Source organism: Dendrobium catenatum, unplaced genomic scaffold (assembly GCF_001605985.2).
Source record: "Dendrobium catenatum unplaced genomic scaffold, ASM160598v2 original_scaffold_27042, whole genome shotgun sequence".
NCBI lineage: Eukaryota > Viridiplantae > Streptophyta > Magnoliopsida > Asparagales > Orchidaceae > Dendrobium > Dendrobium catenatum.
This window is the reverse complement of record NW_021345501.1, coordinates 458809-479089: the sequence shown is the minus strand read 5'-3', so window position 1 is coordinate 479089 and position 20281 is coordinate 458809. Positions and strand designations below refer to the sequence as shown.

Below are 20281 nucleotides of genomic sequence, written 5' to 3'. Positions count from 1 at the left end.
ATGCAGAGGAACATTCGGTCGTAGGTAAAATCGTGCCTATACCGAGGTGTACCAAGTCGGAGGACGTAATAATTCTTCCGTTTATAAGCTTTAAAAATAGGGTCGCGAAAGATCGATTTTAAAGTCTTTATTTAAATAAATATAATCAACCTCAAATACAACTTATTCAAAATAAGTTTAATTTATTTCAAATTTTAGCTAAAAAGAGTCAACTTAAATGGCACTAATCTTGATGTAATTTGAATTAGAAAATTTTCGGAATCAAATTTAGGAACATTCATGTTTCTTGGAATATTCATGGCGATAGAGAAATATAAAGTTTAGAGTTTTAATTTTGTATGAAGATTCAATACACAATCATATAAAAAGATAGGGGCAGTATTTATAAGAGACACCAAATTTTTTATCTGGAAAATCCTAAAAAAGGGAAAAAACATGGGGCCTAGCATTGTTTGAATGAATCCACTAGTATTTGCAATTGATTACAAATGATGCACTTCATTAAACATAAGGCCTTAGCTTGATGTAACAAATATATATCTTATATAATTCATTAAATGGTGGAAATTGGAAGAATCAATATTTATATGTTTGTTTGGTCGGCAAGACCATAGTTGGCCGACGACAGAGGTCAGAAAGACCATATTCGGGTGATGGTTGTGATGCCCCAGAATCAAATAGTGAAAGGATTCGTCTGACATTCTGATCGAACTCCATTCCAGTTGCCTTGCTCGGACCTGAAAATTTAAACCACATATAATGAGCTTATAAAGCCCAGCAGGTCACCAAAGCCTACAACTAAAATCAAAGCACGGCGATGCTATCAATATGCAGGTCAATCAAATCAAGTCAATCAATGGTCAATGAGTCTATACAATGCGGAAATCAAAACAGTACGGAAATCAATAATCAATAATCAATACAGCGATAAAAACATCGATAAATCAATACGCCTCAGTAATCAAATCAATAAGTGGCTGGAAGTCAATATCTATCCATCGTAGCAGTGTCTATCAATCAATACTATTGGTTTAATCAATCGTGTCGTCTAGTCAATTCGTTGTATCTATATCATCTGTCTAATCAATGGAGTGGCTGTCTAATCAATAGAAAAATCCGTAAAGCTCAAAAATCAATGCCTCAATCAAAACTCTACAGTCTCTATCAATTGCTATCGATAACATCAATACGGTCATCTAGTCGTCTTACTTATCGTATTCATCTATAACATCAATCACATCAATAGAAATGAATCGTATCAGATCATCTACTTGCAGATCAATCTATCGTTCAATCTCAACACTTCCTATCAGTGAACTCGTATCAATTAATTCTTCCAGTCAATAGTATCAATCAGCTCAATATCTCAATAACAATCAAATCAATACATCGAGCAATAAAAATCAAATCTATACAATCGGCTATTACAATTAAAATCAATTAATACGATTAATTAATGCAATAAAATCATCCACGACGATCAAATCGATAATTCAATGAACCATTAACCCAATCAATCGGACAATCAATCAATCAATCAATAAATCGATGTATCGGTATCAGTATCAATCATATCCATGAATCAATAAATCCATAATATCCGTGAATCAATCAGATCGGTATCTATATCCATGAATCCATATGATATCCATAGCAGTGTCAATATCTATGAAATCAATAACGCAGAATCCATATCAATATCGGTGCCGGTATCTATGAATCGAGAACATACAATCGAAATGATAAATCCGTAAATCCATAAATCCGTCATTAAATCCGTTCAATAATAAATCCATTCAAAACAATAAATCCGTCAAATCAATCAATCAATCAAATCCAGTCTATACTATCAAGTCGATAAAATCAGCAATACGATAAATCTCAATCTATCATATCAATAAATCAATTGAAGCAAGTCAAATCAATACAAAATCAATAGTATCGATGAATCTATACAATATCAATAGATCTATGCTGTCCATGTCCATATCAATGTCGAAAATCAATAATCAATAGTAGCCATGCTCAATGATCAATCAATGAAATCAATGAATCCGTACGAGACAATAAAGCCGATCAAATCAATAAAGCAGAGATCAATAAAACAATAAATCCGTATGTCAATACAGTAAGCAGGCATTCAATACTATAATACTGAACAAGTAAAATCAACTGGCTATGTTGTTGTTGTAGAATCCATATTGCTGTTGTAGATACGTTGGTTTCAATCAATAAGAGTCGTCACTCTTTTGCCCGTCGGCTGCCCGTCAGCATATAAAACTCCTTATGACTCCCAATCGTTATATCAATGATCAATGGTTTAAAGGAAAGCCCGTCGGCCCACCATTCTATACAGGTCAATCAATCTCCAACTAACGTTCAACCAGGTTCCACTTGTATTTCAGTATCAATAGTCAATTCAATAAACCAATTCAATAATCAATCGATAATCAATGCAATAATCAATATTAAAGCAATCTAGAGCAATCATATCAATAGTCATGCACATATCAATTCAATCTATCAATTTCGGGAAAATCAGAAATCGTACGAAAATCGGGCAGAGTAACGGCAGTCTATCAAAATTACACAAAAATCTTGCAAAAAGCACAAATTCCAAATTTCTCCAAATTACAGTAAAATACCCACGACATCAATACAAGACTATTGTTCTATAGAATCAAAATCAAATCAAGTCCTGGTATTTTTCTATTCAATTAAAATCACGTAGAATCAATTCCGACCGGTAAAATCGTCACAGAAAACACTCAAATCGTGTACAATAGTATAACATACTAAAAGTTGTGCGGTGAAAGTTGTGTCAATACGAAATCACGTCAAAAGTTCGATTACGAAAACACAAAACAGTACACAACTCGGTCAAAACACAATATCTTTGAAAATAGATATAGGATTCGGAGTCCTTACCATGAGATCTACACTTTTCCCAACAGCAGCGTCGGACGAAAAGCTCTCCGCGGCCTCCAAAATCCAGCTTCCCTCTTTTTCCCTTTCTCTTTCTCTCTCTAAAATTAGATATTTTGATTTAAAAATGATTTTCTCTCTCATCAAAACGAGCTGATTTTCTTATATCATTAGGCTGATCGGCCCGGCCGATCGCCAAATCGTCCCAGGACGATGAACAGTGCCAATCGGCCTGGCCGATCTCACTATCGTCCCGGACGATCCTGGGAGGAAAATCCAAGCCAGAGAGGAACAGTAAGGGAACGAGGTCTCACAATGGTGGTCGGAAAGACTGTAGTCGACAGGTGTCGGAGGTCAGAAGGAGCGTTATCTAGCGACAAAGGTCGTAATGATCGTAGCCGAAGGGCAACGAAGGTCGGAAGGACCGTAGTTTGGTGACAAATGTAAGAAGGATTGCTGTTTAAAGATGGAGGAGTGGAGGACCATAGTTGACAAGTGACATAGGTTGGAAGGATCATAATTTGGAGACGGATGTTAGAAGGACCGTAGTCGATCGACGGTGGTCAGAAAGATCGTCATTTTGTGACGAGGTAAGAAGGACTATAATCTGGTGATAAATGTTTGAAGGATCATTATCTGGTGATGGAGGTTGGAAACATATGATGAAGGTCGGAAGGACCATAGTCGACATATGATGAAGGTTAGAAGGACCATAATCTGATGACAGATGTCGAAAGGACCATAGTCGGCGAGCAATAGTGGTCAGAAAGATTGTTGCCTTGTGACGGAGGCCGGAAGGACCGTAGTCTAGCGACGGAGGCCGGAAGGACCGTAGTCTAGCGACCGAGGCCTAAAGGACCGTAGTCTGACAATTGAGGTCAGAAGAACTGTTGTCTGGAAATAGAAGTTGGAAGGACCGTAGTCTGTATGTGATACCCTCAAAATGTTTAAAATAAGGTAAGCATCAATTTCCTTTAAATGTTAAGTTTTTTTTAAAAAAAAAAAATTTGTACTCTTAATTCTAATTACTTTGACATATTGAAAGCTAAAAAGAAAATAGATTAGCAGTTAAAAACAAAATGACTAATATTAATAAACTTAACTGTAGTACTTGAATGATTTACTTATAACTATTTAGTCACTTGTTTCATTATTTTATTCATTTTATTGTAGCCATCCACTTATATCGGCATGCATTGGTTTGACAGTAGAATCTGTAATCAACGGCTGAGATCATTTTAGGCACTTAACTAGTCATGCAAGGGATTGATTAAGTGGGTGCGGCTATATTGAGGAAAAGACTTAGTGGACATTTAAAATATAATAAAGTACACTAAGTGAAAACGCCTTAAGTTAATTTCACTCCATTTCCATTCTATCTTCCCGTCATTTCCTTCTGGAGCTGAAGATTTCCGTGAAGAAGGGAGCAACCAGGGAGAAAGCTGGGCAGTTGGTGGCTTAAATCAGGTAAGAAAAATAAATTCATGTAAGGGAAGGAAAGATTATCTACTACTGTTTGTTTAGAAGCAATTGGTTGGCTGACCACAACAGCTCGAATCAGTAGTAAGAAGAGAGGAAATGTTAGAGAGAAATTTCTAAACTGTAATTACTGAAATTTCTGAAGGTTTCTGCTGTAGGGTTGCTAAAATTAGATTTATTTTGCAGAAATCAGTGAAATCAAGAAGGAAAAATAAAAGAAAAGCTGAAATTAGTCATGATTGTTGTTATTATATGACTGCTATATTGCCGGCTAAATATTTGCTGATAAATGTTAGGGAAAGATTTTGGTGAATGAAGAAACATACATTTGAGGCTGTTTACAAAAGGAAAGAAAGGCATAATACTATAAGAGAACCAATTGACGACGAGGTGAGGTACCCAACAATACATAAATAATAAAAAGTTTATATAGTTGCAAATGGATATTTATCTTGTTTATAATAGCATTTCTTTTCCCCATGATAGCATGTATTTCAAAAAGTTCAATTGCTTCATATGTGAATTACATGTAGTTGATTCCAATTTATATAATTGTTGGAAATGTTTATGAAAATGTGCCTGAAAGGAATGAGAATATAAATGCTATTAAGTCATATGTTGGGGGATAAGCCCGCACTAGTAAGGGCGAAAGACCTGACGAGGTAAGCCTATACTCTCTTATTCTAAAAGTTGGGAATTTGAACCCAACCTTGAAAGAGAGAGCGATTTCAATTCTAAAAATTGGGAATCTAGACCCAATCTTGAATTGAAAGACTAAAAAGGGTGCACAAGCTTATAGACATCATATGACTGGGTTGAAGCTGTTAATTAGACAGCAAAAAGGGAAAACAATGCTATGCATTTCTTACTATCAGTATGAAATTTCAATATGTTTTACTTATGTTATGAAATTCTTAATTGTTAAATAATGTTATTATTATTTCTTTTACATTGCTGGTGTATTTCTTTGAGCTCTAGCTCATTAGCAGTGGTTTTACTGCAGGTAAGGGAAAGGAGCTCGTAGGGCACTAGGCGATAAAGAGGTGATCGTTCGATTTTGGTGTAAATATGTTTTGGTGTACAAAGAGATCTTAGAGGAGATCTTGGATAGCTATATAAACCTTTTTGTATGTAAGTAAATTTCGAAAGTTTTAGTAGAGCTATGTATTTGTTTTAATTATGTTGATGTTCAGTAAAGTACATTATATGCTTCCATTATGATGTTCAGAGTTGATAGGTTGGCATATTAAGAGAGCCTAGTTAGATTTATTTCCTTCTCTGTTATACTCTAGTTTGTTTGTTAGAGAGTGAGTTAAACTGGGGTGTGACACTGTAGGCAATAGTGGTTAGAAAAGTCCTTGTCTTGTGACAGAGGTTGGAAGGATCGTAGTCGGTAGACAATAGTGGTCAGAATGACTGTTGTCTTGTGTCGGAGTTCGGAAGGACTATAATCTGGCGATGAAGGTCAGAAGGACCATAATCGGCGGGTGATAGTGGTCAGAAAGATCATTGTCTTATGACGGAGGTCGGAAGGACCATAGTTTTCCTACGGAGATCGAAAGGATCGTAGTTTAGCGATAGAGGACGAAAGAATCGTTGTTTAGCGATAGAGGTTGGAAGGACCATAGTCGTTAGGTGATGAAGGTTAGAAGGACCATAATCTGGTGACAGAGGTCGGAAGGATAGTAGTCGGTGAGTGGCAGCGTTCAGAAAGAACTTTATCTTGTGAAAGAGGCCGGAAGGACCGTAGATTAGCGACTGAGGTTAGAAGAATCGTAGTCTGACGAAAGAGGTCAGAATGACTATTGTCTGACAATGGAGGTCGGAAGGACCGTAGTCGGTAGACAACAGTAGTTAAAAAGACTGTTATCTTGTGATGGAGGTCGGAAGGACCATAATCGGTATGTAATAGTGGTCAGAAAGATCATTATCTTGTGATGGAGGGAGAAAACACCTTAGTATTTTGATGGAGGTCGAAAGGACCGTATTCAGTGGCTTGATGGAAGTCCGACGATAGTTGTTGGTCGTGCAGAAGTCTAAAGTAAGTTGGTGGCCATGCAGCAGTCCGACGTTAGTTGGTGGCTGGGCAAAAGTTCAATGTCTATTGGTGGCAGGGCAAAGGTCTGGCGTATAATAACTCAAACTCTTAACTGTGATATATTATCCGCTCTAGCCTAAGAGCATCACGATTTTATCATATTGATGTAACTTCTCAATAGGTAACCCATCCTAGAATTACTCTAGGATGAGCACGCTTTTAACTATGGAGTTTCTTAATGAAACTCCAACCATTACACCAAAAGGATCCTCGATGTTTAAGAGTTTATCTTCTTTTACTTAAAAAATTTCACACGACATTAGTCGGTTGCTGGGCAGAACCCCGACAATAGTCCGACGACGAACGGTGGTCGAGGAGGATTTTGGTGGCAGGAGAGCTGTAGTTTCTTTTCTTCATTATCTTCCTTGTTTGGGTCCCTCTCTCCTCCTTTCGTGAGGAATGAGGGGTCTATTTATAGTTTTCTGATATGGCTAGTAAATATGAGGAAGATCAAGTGTAAATTGTGAGTGGTTTAAATGGACGGCCGATGTTGAATCCCTTGATCATGGATCATTTATTAGGCATTTGAATGTCTTAATGATATCAGAATTTGACAATCTTGGGCTTGTTGGATTTGTTGCGTCAATCCGCTCGATTCGAATATAAGCATGCCACATTTAGAAACAGTTTGGTAATACAAATTATGGATTGAACCTTCCAAATGTGCTTCTGGTCTTTAATTTGGACTCATTTGGGCTCAGATTGAGTTGAATTTGGTGTCGTTGGGTTCGTATTTTTTGATACGTTCCATTTGACTATAAATTTGCTAAGATCGGAGTTTAGATCATCTCTGATTTAATTTTTGAAGTTTCAAACTTGATTCTCCCTCGAGATTCGTGCCTAGTCAACATAGTTTTAGATGATATATCAGTTGCCCCCTATTTTTGGATGTCAAAACTCTAGAAGTCTGAAAATATGTGATGTAGCATTTCAAACAATTCAAATTACAAAAAATGTCTGAAAATTGTGTTCCAAAAATTTAAATTTGCTCAAACTTGATCATACTAGCACCGTTGAACTCCGAATGTATCAAATTTGGATCCATAACATAGAAAAATGGTTCCGGGATGCCAAATACATCCGATTGGGAATCCTCACTTTCTACATCATTTTTTGAGATTTTCATGTAAAAATTCTAATATTTCTTACTGCTCCTCTTTTACTTGTGTGTACACTAGATATCCTTACAAAGCTCTAGATTTAGAAAGCAATAAAAAAATTGTCCCATATGAAAACATAATTAGGCGTAAATCCATATCAATTAGTATACATTATCACGTTGTGGCAAAAATGTTTATTATTATTTTTTAAAACTTACTGATTTAATATTTTAATTATCATTATTGTATGCAAGACATCTCTGTCCAATCAAGAAAATGAAGCAACGTACCTTTATCATCATTGGAATTGAAAAATGAAAATAAAAAACTGTAGCACTAATTTCAAAGCATATTGCTGATGTACTAATTTTAAAGCAGGTCTAAAGATTTTTAAGTTTATTCTGATATATAAATTTGTATGAGAATATTGTGATATAACTTTTTTGAAATGCTCAAATAAAAAATGAAAAAAATTTATGCAAAAAATTCAAAATAAAAAGAAAAGAGAAATTTGTGGACTTAGTTATATAGCTCAAATCCTGCATATTCAGCTCGAGTAAATCCAGCCATGTAAAAGAGATTAATCTCACAGAACAATCAGATCGGATCAAACTAAAGGTGTAAATAAGTCAAGTCGAGTTGAATATCTGCATCATCAAGTTAAACTTGTTTAATTCTTTCAGCTCAGCTTGAGAATGGCTTGTTAAAAATATATAGGCCCGAGCTCATTTGAGAAGCTCGAGTTTGACTTAATTACTTAGCTCAATTTCTTAGTTTTAAAATTAAAAATTTTAGTTTTTATAGAATTTTTTTAAAATAGAATTAATTTAAAATGATCAATATATATTATATAATCCTAATTTAAATCAATTAAAATATATTTCAAGTTAATCGAGCAGCTTAACGAGCTTACGAGCCGAGTCAGGTTGAGCTCGAGCTAGAGTTAGTTTAATATAAGAACTCGAGTATAAACTCAAGCTTGAACTTGTGACCCGATAAACTAATAAAGAGGAATTTGACCAGAGAAAATTCTTCCTAAAGCTTCCTTTTAGTCTTTCTTTAGCTTAAAGGAATTACATGAAAGAAAATTGTACTAAAAATGACTAAAAAAAATTTTGTCCAACATATTTGATTGAGGAGAAAATTGGCGTAAAAAGTACTTTTTTTTTTCTTTCTAGTTAGTTCTAAAGGAGTTAAAAAATTTGTTTCTTGTGAGAAGAAAGCATAGGCGTCACGATTATGACCTAATTATTTTTATTTATCATTTCCATAAATAAAAAAATATGCATTTATTCGTATTTATTAGGTTAACCATACTGCCTAATTAAAACAAAATATCCAATACAAAATTATGAAATAAATTACATTTATGTTCTCCAATTTCCTTCAAACCAAATAAAGGCTTATAGGAAAATAATCCATCAAAATTTATAAATTTTAAATGTAATAAAATTATTATTATTTTAATGTATTATATTTGATTCATTTTTATATATATTTTTTAATTTTTTCATGCTTGTGAGGCTTTTTGATTCTTTGGCCAAGTCCTCCAAAATCTGCAGGAAATATAAATTATCGACAAATTTCATTCATTTTCTGGCTTTTTGTTTAGATTTGTTGCGTCCTGGAGTATTCGCAGCGGTAGAGAAATATAAAATTTAATGTCATAACTTTATATGAAAATTCGGCACGCAATCAGATAAGAAAAGAGGGTGTAGCATTCATATGAGACACCAAATTTTTTACGTGGAAAATCCCTAATAAGGGGGAAAAACCACGGGGCCTAGCCCAGTTTGAATGAATTCACTATTATTTGCAGTCGATTACAAATGAGGCCCATCTTTGGGGGAAGGCCTTAGCTTGACGTACATCTTATAGGTTATATTACATGGTGAGAATACAAAGAATCACTATTGATGTGTTTGTTTGGTTGGATGGACTGTAGTCGGTGGGTGTCGTAAGTCAGAAGGATCGTAGTCGGCGAACGAAGGAGGTCGAAAGGACTGTAGTCAGTGGATGATGTAAGTCAAAAGGACCGTAGTCGGCGGATCGAAACAACTACGATCAAAAGAACTATAGTCGGTGGGCGACGTAAATTAGAAGAATTGTAGTCGGCGGGCGACGGAGATCGGAAGGACTGAAGTTGGTGGGCAACATAAGTCAAAAGAACCATAGTCGGCGGGCGACGGAAGTCGGAAGGACTGTGTCGGGTAGAAGTCCAGCAATGGACAGAAATCCAGAATCGAATAGATGTCTAGCGAAAGTCCGACAACTGGCAGAAGTCCGGCTTTGAGTAGAAATCTCACGACAAGCGGAGATCTCGCGTCGGTAGAATTCCAATGTCAGTCGGCAGGCGATGGAGAACTCCGGCTTTAGATGATATTCATGCAAAACTCTAGAGTTACTTGGAGATCAGATAGAATTCTGGCGTCACTTGGAAGTCGAAAAGAATTTCGGCGTCACTTGGAATTCGGGTAGAATTTCGGCATCGCTTGGAAGTCGGGCAGAATTCCGGCATTGCTTGGAAGTCGGGCAGAATTTCGGCGTAGCTTGGAAGTCAGGCAGAAGTCCGGCGTTCCTTGGAAGCCGAGCAGAATTCCGGCGTCGCTTGGAAGTCAGGCAGAAATTCGACGTCACTTGAACGTCGGGTGGTGGTTAAGGAGTTTCTTTCCTCCTCCCTTCTTCTCTTCTTTTCTCTTTCTTCTCTTGCTTGGGTTCCCTCTTAAGAGAAATGAGGGGTTATTTATAGTTTTCTAATAGTGGCATGACCCGTAAATAAGAGGAGGATCAAGGGAAAATGTAGAGTGGTTTGGATGGACGGTCGATATTGAATCCCTTGACTGTGGACCGTTCGTCAGATATTTGAAGGTCTTAATGATATCGGAATTTGGCGATCTTGAGCTCGTTGGATTCGTCTCATCGAGCTGCTCGATTCGATTATAAGCATCTAATATTTGAAAATTGTTTGGTAATCCAAATTATGCATTGAACCCTCCGAATGTGTTTCGGGTCTCGATTTGGACCCATTTGGGCTCGGATTGAGTTGAATTTGGTGTCGTTGGGTTCGTATTTCCGAGACGCTCAGATCGACTATAAGTTTGCTGAAATTAGAGTTCATACAGTCCCAGATTTAATTTTTGAAGTTTCCAACTTTATTTTTGCTTCAAGATTCATGTCCGATCAAGATAATTTTTTGATGACATATCAAGAGTGATTGTTTTCATTGAAATTTTAGACTTGACAATCAAAGAAAAATCTAGAAAAAAATTGAATAGTCGTCTATAACTGAAATATAATATTTATAGCTTTGTAGAGATGGGATTGAGGATGGTTTGAGAAACAATTTACAGATTTTGTAAAGCTGAGCTTGTGGCTTTTAGATGAACTACTTCTGCTAAAGAAAAAGTTGAGATGTGGGAGAGATTTGTTGTTCTTGGAGATAGGTGAGATGAAGGCTTGATGTGAATGACTGAAGCGTTGATGCCAGACTTGATTTAATAATGATTTCGTAAATCCTCTAAATCCATATTTTTAAAATCTTGAAAACTATTTGGTAACGTTCAATATAAATCCTGTAAAATTCCGTGAGACTGGTTGGCTATAGAGCGGATTTAACGAGCGGACTCTTCCTATGGAGCCAATGAATTTCATAAATCGGACAAAAAACAGCATTTTGAAAATCCAGGATTTAGCACGAAAATGCAGAATAATTCGTCTACGATGGCTTTCATTTTCGTGAGATTTGGTTTTGCATTTTAGGCCATTTGGCTGGATTTCGCTTAAATCCGGCCTAAATCCTGCTACCAAACAGCCCCTAAGGATGATTTTGTTGGTAAGGCCAGCTTTGATGTTAAAATCAAAAGAGTTGAATGAGATGATGCAGTGTTATTGGCACCTAATGTGCGTACAGAAAGAAGATATGTGAGGGCTTGGGAACATAAAGAAGATATGTAAGAGCTTGGAAACGTGAAGAAATGGGATGTCTTTGTCCTGTACTTCTGCTGCACATTAGGCAGAAGTCCTTGTCCTGTGTGAGAAATGGGAACAATCGATCTGTTTCCAACAACAATTTATTCTGGACTTTGATAGTGGCAGTATGTGAAAAGAATGTTCTTCCTTCTGCTGCCATGTTTATTTCTTCGCTGCATAATAGACAACAAAGATCATCCAAGCAAATCAGTTCCAGGATCACTTTAACTGCGTTTTTGCTTGCGCTTTGACTGTGCTTTCACTGCGCTGTACTTGCGTTTTACCTGTGCTTTTGGCGCGCTTGACTTAAAATTCCGCTGACACGTGTATATTTCACGTGTCAAATTTTTAGTGGATGTCTGAACGTATCTCTACATCCGTATCTCTACGTCCAGTGTCCGGACCTAATAATTTCCCTATTTGTGAGCCAACAACTAGTACTATAATGTTGTTTATGAGAGTTTAATCCCTCATTGATGTTGTGACATAGTTTGATTCTTCATGAAGATGTGATATACTCATTTTTATATTAATTTATTTTTCAGAAATCAACTATAATTTTTATTTGATCATTACTTTTTATATGCTTTCTAAAAAATTTCATATTAGGAAACTATTTTTTTACAGTATCTTTAAAAACAAAGCACGAAGAAAGCTGTCTCAAACAAAACCTGAGATTAGAATCATAAAAATTAATTTATTAGATTTATTTTAAAATATGTGGAATATTGAAAATAAATTTAAAACCTATGTTAACAAAAAAGTTGATGATGGATATCATATCTTAATTATTTTCCTTCCACAAAGTAAGTCAATAAATTAAGTGTTAAGTAAGCCTTATTTAAATTAAAAAAGAAAGAGAAAAAAAAAAAAAAACAGATTGTCTCATTTATAAACTTTGTTTTTCTAAAATCCAACAACAAATTAATGTTGAATATTTATAGAACAAATTTGATCTTAAAAGTATAATAAAATTGATTTCCATAATAAAAAAAATCCACAAGTCACTTTTTCTTTAAAATTTCATGATTAAATAGTTATTATAAGTTTTTTTTGTCTCGTAAATTCACATAAAATGCAAATGCATGAATGACAAATCAATGGAAAAAAATCCTCAAATTTAGTGAGGACCGGAGTCAAAATTTTAATTCATGGGGACCTAAATTAAAATAATTCTATTTGTCGGCCATCTTATCACGAATGTTAGAATACATTAAAATAGTTTCGTTTGTCTTCTCATTACCGGAGCCAAGATGAATTGTAAGATCAAAATTAAAAATACAAATAACATGGCCATTAGGGCTTAGAATATATAAATATCAGCCACATGCAGTCTCGTTTGGGGGCGAGAGAGGAGCGAAAAGGAAAACGAAAGCAGTGCTCTAGATCACGAGTCACGAGTCACGAGAGAATATCAAAGGGGAAAACAAAGCAGGTCGTTTGGGTTTGGGGGCGGTCTCTGTTTGGGCCTACGCAAGTGGAAGACAAACCGGTTCAAAGTTGCGAGTTGCAAGAGAGGATCAAAGAGAAAACGAAACATGCTCTACAAGCGAAGGGAACGAAGCAGAGAAAGGGAAAACTATTTTTTTTAGGAGTGTTGCGGGCTAGAATATACGCGGCGGTAAAGTTTGTAAATTCGCGTCTGAGCGTTGTCCAAATATTCAGCACACAAACAGAAAAGAGAATGAACACCAGGATTTTTACGTGGAAAACCCGGAAGAGGGACAAAACCACGGGGCCACGCCCAGTTGAAATAATTATACTAGTGTTTGTTTGAAGTACAAAGACAGATTCATCTCACAAGTTGAGATAATCAGTTTACAATCAGCTTCTAACAAAGTTACAAAGTTATGCAAAACCCGTCGTTCTCGAAAATCTGGAAGAGTTCCGTCGTATTCAAGCAGCGGGAAGAGCTTCGGCGGTGGTCGAGGAGGAGAGGATTCTCCATTTCCCCTTTCTCTTCTTCTTCCCTTCTTCTTCTCTCTCTTCACTTGAGCCCCCTTTGTGAAGAATGATGGCTCTATTTATAGTTTTTCTATAGTGACATAGCTTATAAATAGTCGTGAGATCAGGGGCGAATAAGGAGTGGTCGAATGGATGGACGATATTGAATCCTACGATCGTGCACCATTCATTGGACATTTGAAGGCCTTAGTAATGTCGGAATTCAGTGATCTTGGGCTCGTTGGATTCGTCTCGTTGAGCCGCTCGATTTAATATAAGCTTGTTAAAATCGAAGACCATTTGGTAACTCAAATTGTGGTTTGAACCTTCCAACAGCGCTTTGGGTCTTTGATTAGGACCCATTTGGGCTCGGATTGGGTTGAATATTTGGTGTCATTGGGTTCGTATTTTCCGAGACGCCTCAGTTTGACTATAAGCTCGTGAAATCGGAGTTCCAGATGCTTCTGAATTTAATCTTTGAATGTTCACTAGCTTTTTTGCCTCTGAGATTCGTGCCCGATCAAGATAAATTTTTTTGATGACGTATCAAGGATAAACCAAACTCAATGTACAGAATAAAGTGGGTAGTTGCATTAATTCTATTTTGAAAAATTGGACTTAAAAGCGTAGAACTTTTTTAAGTAAACAATCCAATGAATAATTTAATTCATTTTGATAGAAAATAATAAAATTTAATTCATACAGCATCAACCGATTCTCATTTTTACATCCTCTGTCTTATCCAAGGTTGTGAAAATGGGACCGGACAACGAACGGAAGATGGAGGTTAATGGTTCGACCGGTTCGAACCAGTCGAACGGGTCGAACCGGATGATTTAATAAATAATAATATAATAAAGTAAAAATTAACATAATAATAATGACAATTTATTCTAAAAAATTTAAAATAATTCTAAAATTTTTAGAACAAAAATAAATAAATTCATACATATATAATATATTACATAATTTAAAATTAAATATAATAATTATTATATTTATTTTATATATTTAAATATAAATAATTACTAATTTAAAATTTAAATATATATCTTAATCTGATTTTAATTTATATTTAATAAAAATTTTATTTATATAAAAATTATAAATTAATATAAAATAATTGTTTTATGTTATATATTTAAGCATAATTTAACTAAATAAATTATATAAAAATTTTACATTATAAAATTATATTTATAATGTCATACAATATTATTTGTAAGATTTTTTTTTTTATCATTTAATTTCGCATTTAGAAAAAGTTTTTGAACTTTAAAAATTATAAATTATAAATATATATATATATTAATAATATTAAGAAGTTTAGAAATTATTATGATGATTTTTTATTGGAATATTCTACAAAAAAAATTCCAACAATATCTCATTCAAAAAAGTCACATACACACATTGTTGAATGTTGACACAAAAACAACTAGTTGTTTAGTCCCACATCACTTGGGAGTTTTATGTTGTGTTTTTATATAATTTCTTTTGCCCATGAGTTAGAGCTCTCATGGTATTATGGCATATGTAAGCTAGATAATTTATATTTAATTTAGTATGATATAATAAAATTTTTGGAATCATTTTAATTAATAAAATATATGATATTTAAATTAATTTAATATTTAATTAAATATTTATTAAAAAATATTTAATATATTATTAGTTGAACCGCGGGTTCTAAAAGAACGGATCCGTTCCAACGGGTTCAAACCGTTTTCATAGGTTGTTGTCAGCCCGGTTCTTAGGGAAGACCGAAGACCGGTTTCCACGTTGAAGCCGTCGACCGGCGGTGCATGGTTTCAAAACCATGGTCCTTATCTTTTGTTTTTTTTTTTTATATCTGTTTTTTTTTTTTAAATCTAGTTTATACTGTTTTTTAGGAAGAGATTATTACGTATGATGTCCAGACCGTCCGGAGGCGAATTGGACGCGCCACATCACCCGGATGCACTGGGCCCCAGGTGGCGTGGCGCATCCGGATTCGCCTCCGGACAAATCCAAACGCATACGTAATAATTTTCCTTTTTTAGGAGGGGCACGTGCCCCTCTCCGCCCATGTATTTAGCAATCCATAAAAAAATAATATTCAAATTTTTTGTTTAAATGCAATTAAGAAGGGGCCTAAATAATTAGATTTGCTTTAAAATTAGTACAACATAAAATATTAATATATTACACCTATTTAAAAGCATATCTAAAAACTTTGAGGCCATCATAATCATATTTTTTGTCAAATCATCATTGTTCACTTTGTAGACCATATTTATGTTTAATAAGCGCACATAATTATTACTTTTAATATTGTGAATTAATTATTTACTATAGAAAACTTCAAATAATAAATGTGTACTTCTTCATGATCATATTATATATATATATATATAGGGAAAATATTATGAGATGTAGCCTATCTTAATGTAGTGGTTGAGAATTTCAATTTTATTATATATAATATTTTGAATATTCTTCTTCATCAATTATCTAATATCAATAATCAACTAAAAATACACTCATTTATAATTTTATTCATATTATAATTATTAAAAATTTTAATTCTTTTGTTTGGAATAGGAGCATTTAATTTTATTATTATAACGAATAACTAATCGATTTGAAGCACTGATAAATATTTCGGAGTAAAAAAAATATTTATCTTATGAGTTAATTCTTTCAAGACTTAGTCTATCTATAATATATTTTTATTAAAATAATATAAAAATAAAAATTGATTATTTTTGTAATGTATATATGTATATAATATAATGAGTTGATTTCAAATTGAATAGAATTTATTTGGATCATTAAATCATGTAATTGTTTTTAATTTAAAATAAATTAAATTTTGAGTTATTCTTACATGATTTTTAAGTGTAAGACATAATTATCATAATTATCAATAATGTTTTTATTTGAAGGCCTAAAAAGGCATAGTTAGAAAGTATTAAAAATGATATTGTTTATTATTATATTTAAAGCAGCTTTTTAATACAAAAATTTTAATTTTATGACATAGTACTACAAATTTTTTAGGGATAAAATGCATACGCCAAAGCTCAAACATAAAAGAATTAAAATAAAACTCCTTAGATTATTATATTTAAAGCAGCTTTTTAATACAAAAAATTTAATTTTATGGCATAGTACTACAAATTTTTTAGGGATAAAATGCATACGCCAAAGCTCAAACATAGAAGAATCAAAATAAAACTCCTTAGATTACATTCTCATGGCATAAACATGAATCCAAATAAACACACATGTGCACTATGACACGAGAAATTATTTTGTACGGTCACCGGACGGTCAAAAGGCAAATCAGTATCCGCCACATAATCCGGTATGCAGCGGTACACAACACTGATATATATATATAAGACATTGTCTGGTGACTACACAGAATAATTTCTCCTATGACACACTTAATGCGAAACTTTACAGTAAAAACACACAGACAAAGCCAAGATTTTTTATTTAAAAAAAAAATTATTCATCTGCATCGAAAACCTCACAAAAGCCAAATTATTTGATTGGAGCAGCACATCATTTGAACATAGCAGGCTGTGTTGGAGCAGCAGTTGGACGACCAGTATAACCTGCATGTACCAAATTATAATCAATGGGGACATAAACAAGTCATCTCGTGAGCTAACAAGTCGAGTTAGGGCCGACTCAACTCGACTTATTAGCTCATCAAACTCGACAACTGACGAGCCATTTATCAAGTCGAGTCCGAGCCGATTCGCCTCACTTATATTATGCCCCTAATCATTCATTTCTATCATTAACAATAATTACTAATCACAACTAAATCAAGATTAGAAAGAATAAAATGAAAAATGAAAAGCTCAAATAGATTGATTATATGTAGGGACCTTTGGAAGGGTCAAGGCCTCTGTTCTTGAGCTCAGCATGTTCTTGGCAAAGAGCGCAAGGTTCGCAGCAGAAATGGACGCAGCAATCGTTGCAAGGCTCAGAAGCCAACCCATATCTGGACCTCAATTTCTTTCTGTAAGTGCATGAATAAAGCCACTGGCACTGAATAGACATCAGCAGAGCATATATGCAGCAAGCTGCTGTGCAAGCTGTAATAAGAGCAAATTATTAGATGTTTATAGAAAAATTAATAGTCTAAAATAATCTCTTTAGCGTATATGTGCTATCAATTTAGTGCATAAGTACCATATTTTTTTTTCAATTTTGATTTTGTTTGGGAAGGATTTCTTTCTGCTTTTTAAAGCAGGTTTTTAGTATAAAAATTTTAATTTTTTACTAAAAAGTTACTTTAAGAAGTAGTAAGAAAGCTGTCTTAAACGAAGTCTTTATCTCCTAGCTATACAAAATTGATCATTTAAGAATTAAGAATTTGCTTGGTACGGCTGTAAATTTTAATAAAGATGATTGTAAAATTATTATGAAGAAAATAAGTTTTTGAAAGTTATTATAAAAATTTGATGGAGAAATTAACTTTTAGATTATGTTTATCTTCAAGTAAATTTAATTAATTTGAAATATACCTTCTTCACTTTCTATAATTTACATTTTCTATTTTAATTATTTGGGAAATTTCAATTTTGGACTTGGGCTTCGTTGGTATAGCTTTCTCAGTATTTTTTAAAATATTTTTTTAGTACAAAAATTTTTTATTTAAGAAATTTTATATTATAAAGCTGCTTTAAAAAATAATAAGAAAACTATCACAAATAACATCTTAAGTTTCGTTTGGGACATCTTTTTTATTGCTTTGTAAATATATTTTTTAGTACAAAAATATCTTAAAAGCAGGAAAAAAAATAGTGGTTTAAAGCTGTCCCAAACGAATCAAAAGCTATCCAAATTCGTCAAAATTGATTGCTTTCTATAGAAAATTAAAACTATTATAATGCATAAAATTTTATTTGACAAGGCATCAAAAAGTAAATTTAACTGCAAATATAAAATAATAATTTGAAAAATAAGAAATAACAAAAATCATGATAATCTTATATAATTAACTTTTATAAGACAAAAATATATATCTTATTTTATAAAATATTAAATTCTAAAAAAGATCTTACACAACAAAACTAATATTTTAGCATCACAGTATATCCTTTGAATTTTTTTTTTTTTTTTTTTTTGCAAATATACATGTGGTGGAGGTCCCTTATGTAAGAATCTCTGACATTTTTTTTTTTTAACGTTTTATTGTCGTTTGATTTGTGGTAAGTAAGAGTATACTTACAGCTCTGGCCGTCATCCACAACCTCTGCTATGCGTCCGAAGGTAACGCAGGGAAAGCACAAAGTTAAGCAACCTATGAAGAATCATTTCATAAAAGAATTATCATTTAGGGCATATCCATCATTAATCTTCTTTGAATAATTGATGCTGCACAGACTGAATATGTAAGCATCTAATTCATAATCTCTTAGTTGAAAGTCTAAGGATCTGTTTGGGATAACTTTTTGGCCGCTTTGTTTTTAGACAACGACCACAATTTCTATTTAGTCAATATTTTTTCATTACTTTTAGGCTACATTATGGACGGCTTTCTTACTATTTTCAAAAGCAACTTCTTAGTACGAAAATTTTTTAAACTAAAAAAATTTGTACTAAAAAGTTGCTTTAGAAAGAAGTAAGAAAGTCATCCCAAACGAAACTTTAATTAATTTTTGTGCTAGGAAGTTGCTTTCTATAGCAACTTTGTAATCATCTTTATAAAAACTGCAACTGTCCCATACACTCCCGAAGCTTCCAACCTACAGACTAAGGGTCTGTTTGGGATGACTACAACGCTTTATAAAGTTGGCTGTGAAGTTGCTGCCAGGAAACTAATTTGGCTATTCCAGTTGCAAAAAGCAGCTTTCCATCTCAAAGATTTTTGAAAAGTTGTGATAAAACAGCAGTAAAATGAAATTGTGATTGCTGTCTGCAAAACAAATCAACAAGAAAGCCATCCCAAACAAACACTAAGTTGGGATGCATAAGGTATCTAAATATGAAAAAATAACTTAGAGATTAGAACAATATTTGCTAAGGAAAAACAAAAAAGGAAGAAACTTACAAGTTCCCAAACCATCACCAAAGCTGCAGATGCCAACAGACCAGCTTGAGTTGGTCATCTTTACTTCTCCAAAGAGAGTCTCAAACTTTCTTCTTCTGGCGAAAGTATGCTTGGAATGTAAATATATATAATAGATAAATGCGAAATGTTCATCAAATAAAACAAACATATAAATAAATAAATAAATGGTTAGTTGAATTATTATATATATCATTAAATATAAGTAATAAAACCGGCCTTGGCCTGCCCCTTTTTTATATATCTATATATAGGAATTTACGTATGTAAGACAAAAAGGGATCAAAGGAAAGGTGCAGAAAATTCAAAATGTTATCATACGCGAGGTATGCGTATGAATCAAGCATAGAAAGTGATTTTATCTATAAATATTTATGATTATATTTAAGCTACAAAAAACATATATGATTGCATATGCTCATGCATATATTGTTATAGAGGGTGTCAAAAGTTGACATGACCCGGAAAAATTTAGGTTTGAGTCAACCTGTTTGTAAAACGGGTTGAATTCTGGTTTAAATTTTGACTTGTTTGAAAAATGGGTTAGATTCGAGTTTAGGGTTTAAAACCTGAAGTTGAACCTGCTAACCCGCGTGAATCGTGATGAAATCCGACGATCGACCACTCGAACCCATGAACGATGACTCCATATGTATGATGAAATCACTTAATGATTGGATCCCGCCTCCTACG

At 33.6% G+C, this 20281-nt stretch overlaps 1 protein-coding gene across 1 annotated transcript; it reads right to left on the bottom strand.

The window, feature by feature from the left end:
- Positions 1 to 16748: 16748 nt before the first annotated feature.
- On the bottom strand, positions 16749 to 19756 carry LOC110112869 (cell number regulator 7-like). Its single transcript, XM_020845249.2, has 4 exons — positions 19571 to 19756; positions 18749 to 18820; positions 17400 to 17609; positions 16749 to 17120 (listed from the first exon to the last, which is right to left on the bottom strand). Exons 1-4 carry the CDS (start codon positions 19737 to 19739, stop codon positions 17068 to 17070), a joined length of 504 nt encoding a protein of 167 aa, XP_020700908.2. The 5' UTR covers positions 19740 to 19756; the 3' UTR covers positions 16749 to 17067.
- Positions 19757 to 20281: the final 525 nt, after the last annotated feature.

Coding starts and splice junctions, on each gene's coding strand:
- LOC110112869 (XM_020845249.2), bottom strand. CDS start 19,739: ATGTTTGTTTTATTTGATGAACATTTCGCATTTATCTATTATATATAT. Junction 18,821..19,570: donor TGGTGATGGTTTGGGAACTT/GTAAGTTTCTTC, acceptor GATTCTTCATAG/GTTGCTTAACTTTGTGCTTT. Junction 17,121..17,399: donor AGGCCTTGACCCTTCCAAAG/GTCCCTACATAT, acceptor TGGTACATGCAG/GTTATACTGGTCGTCCAACT.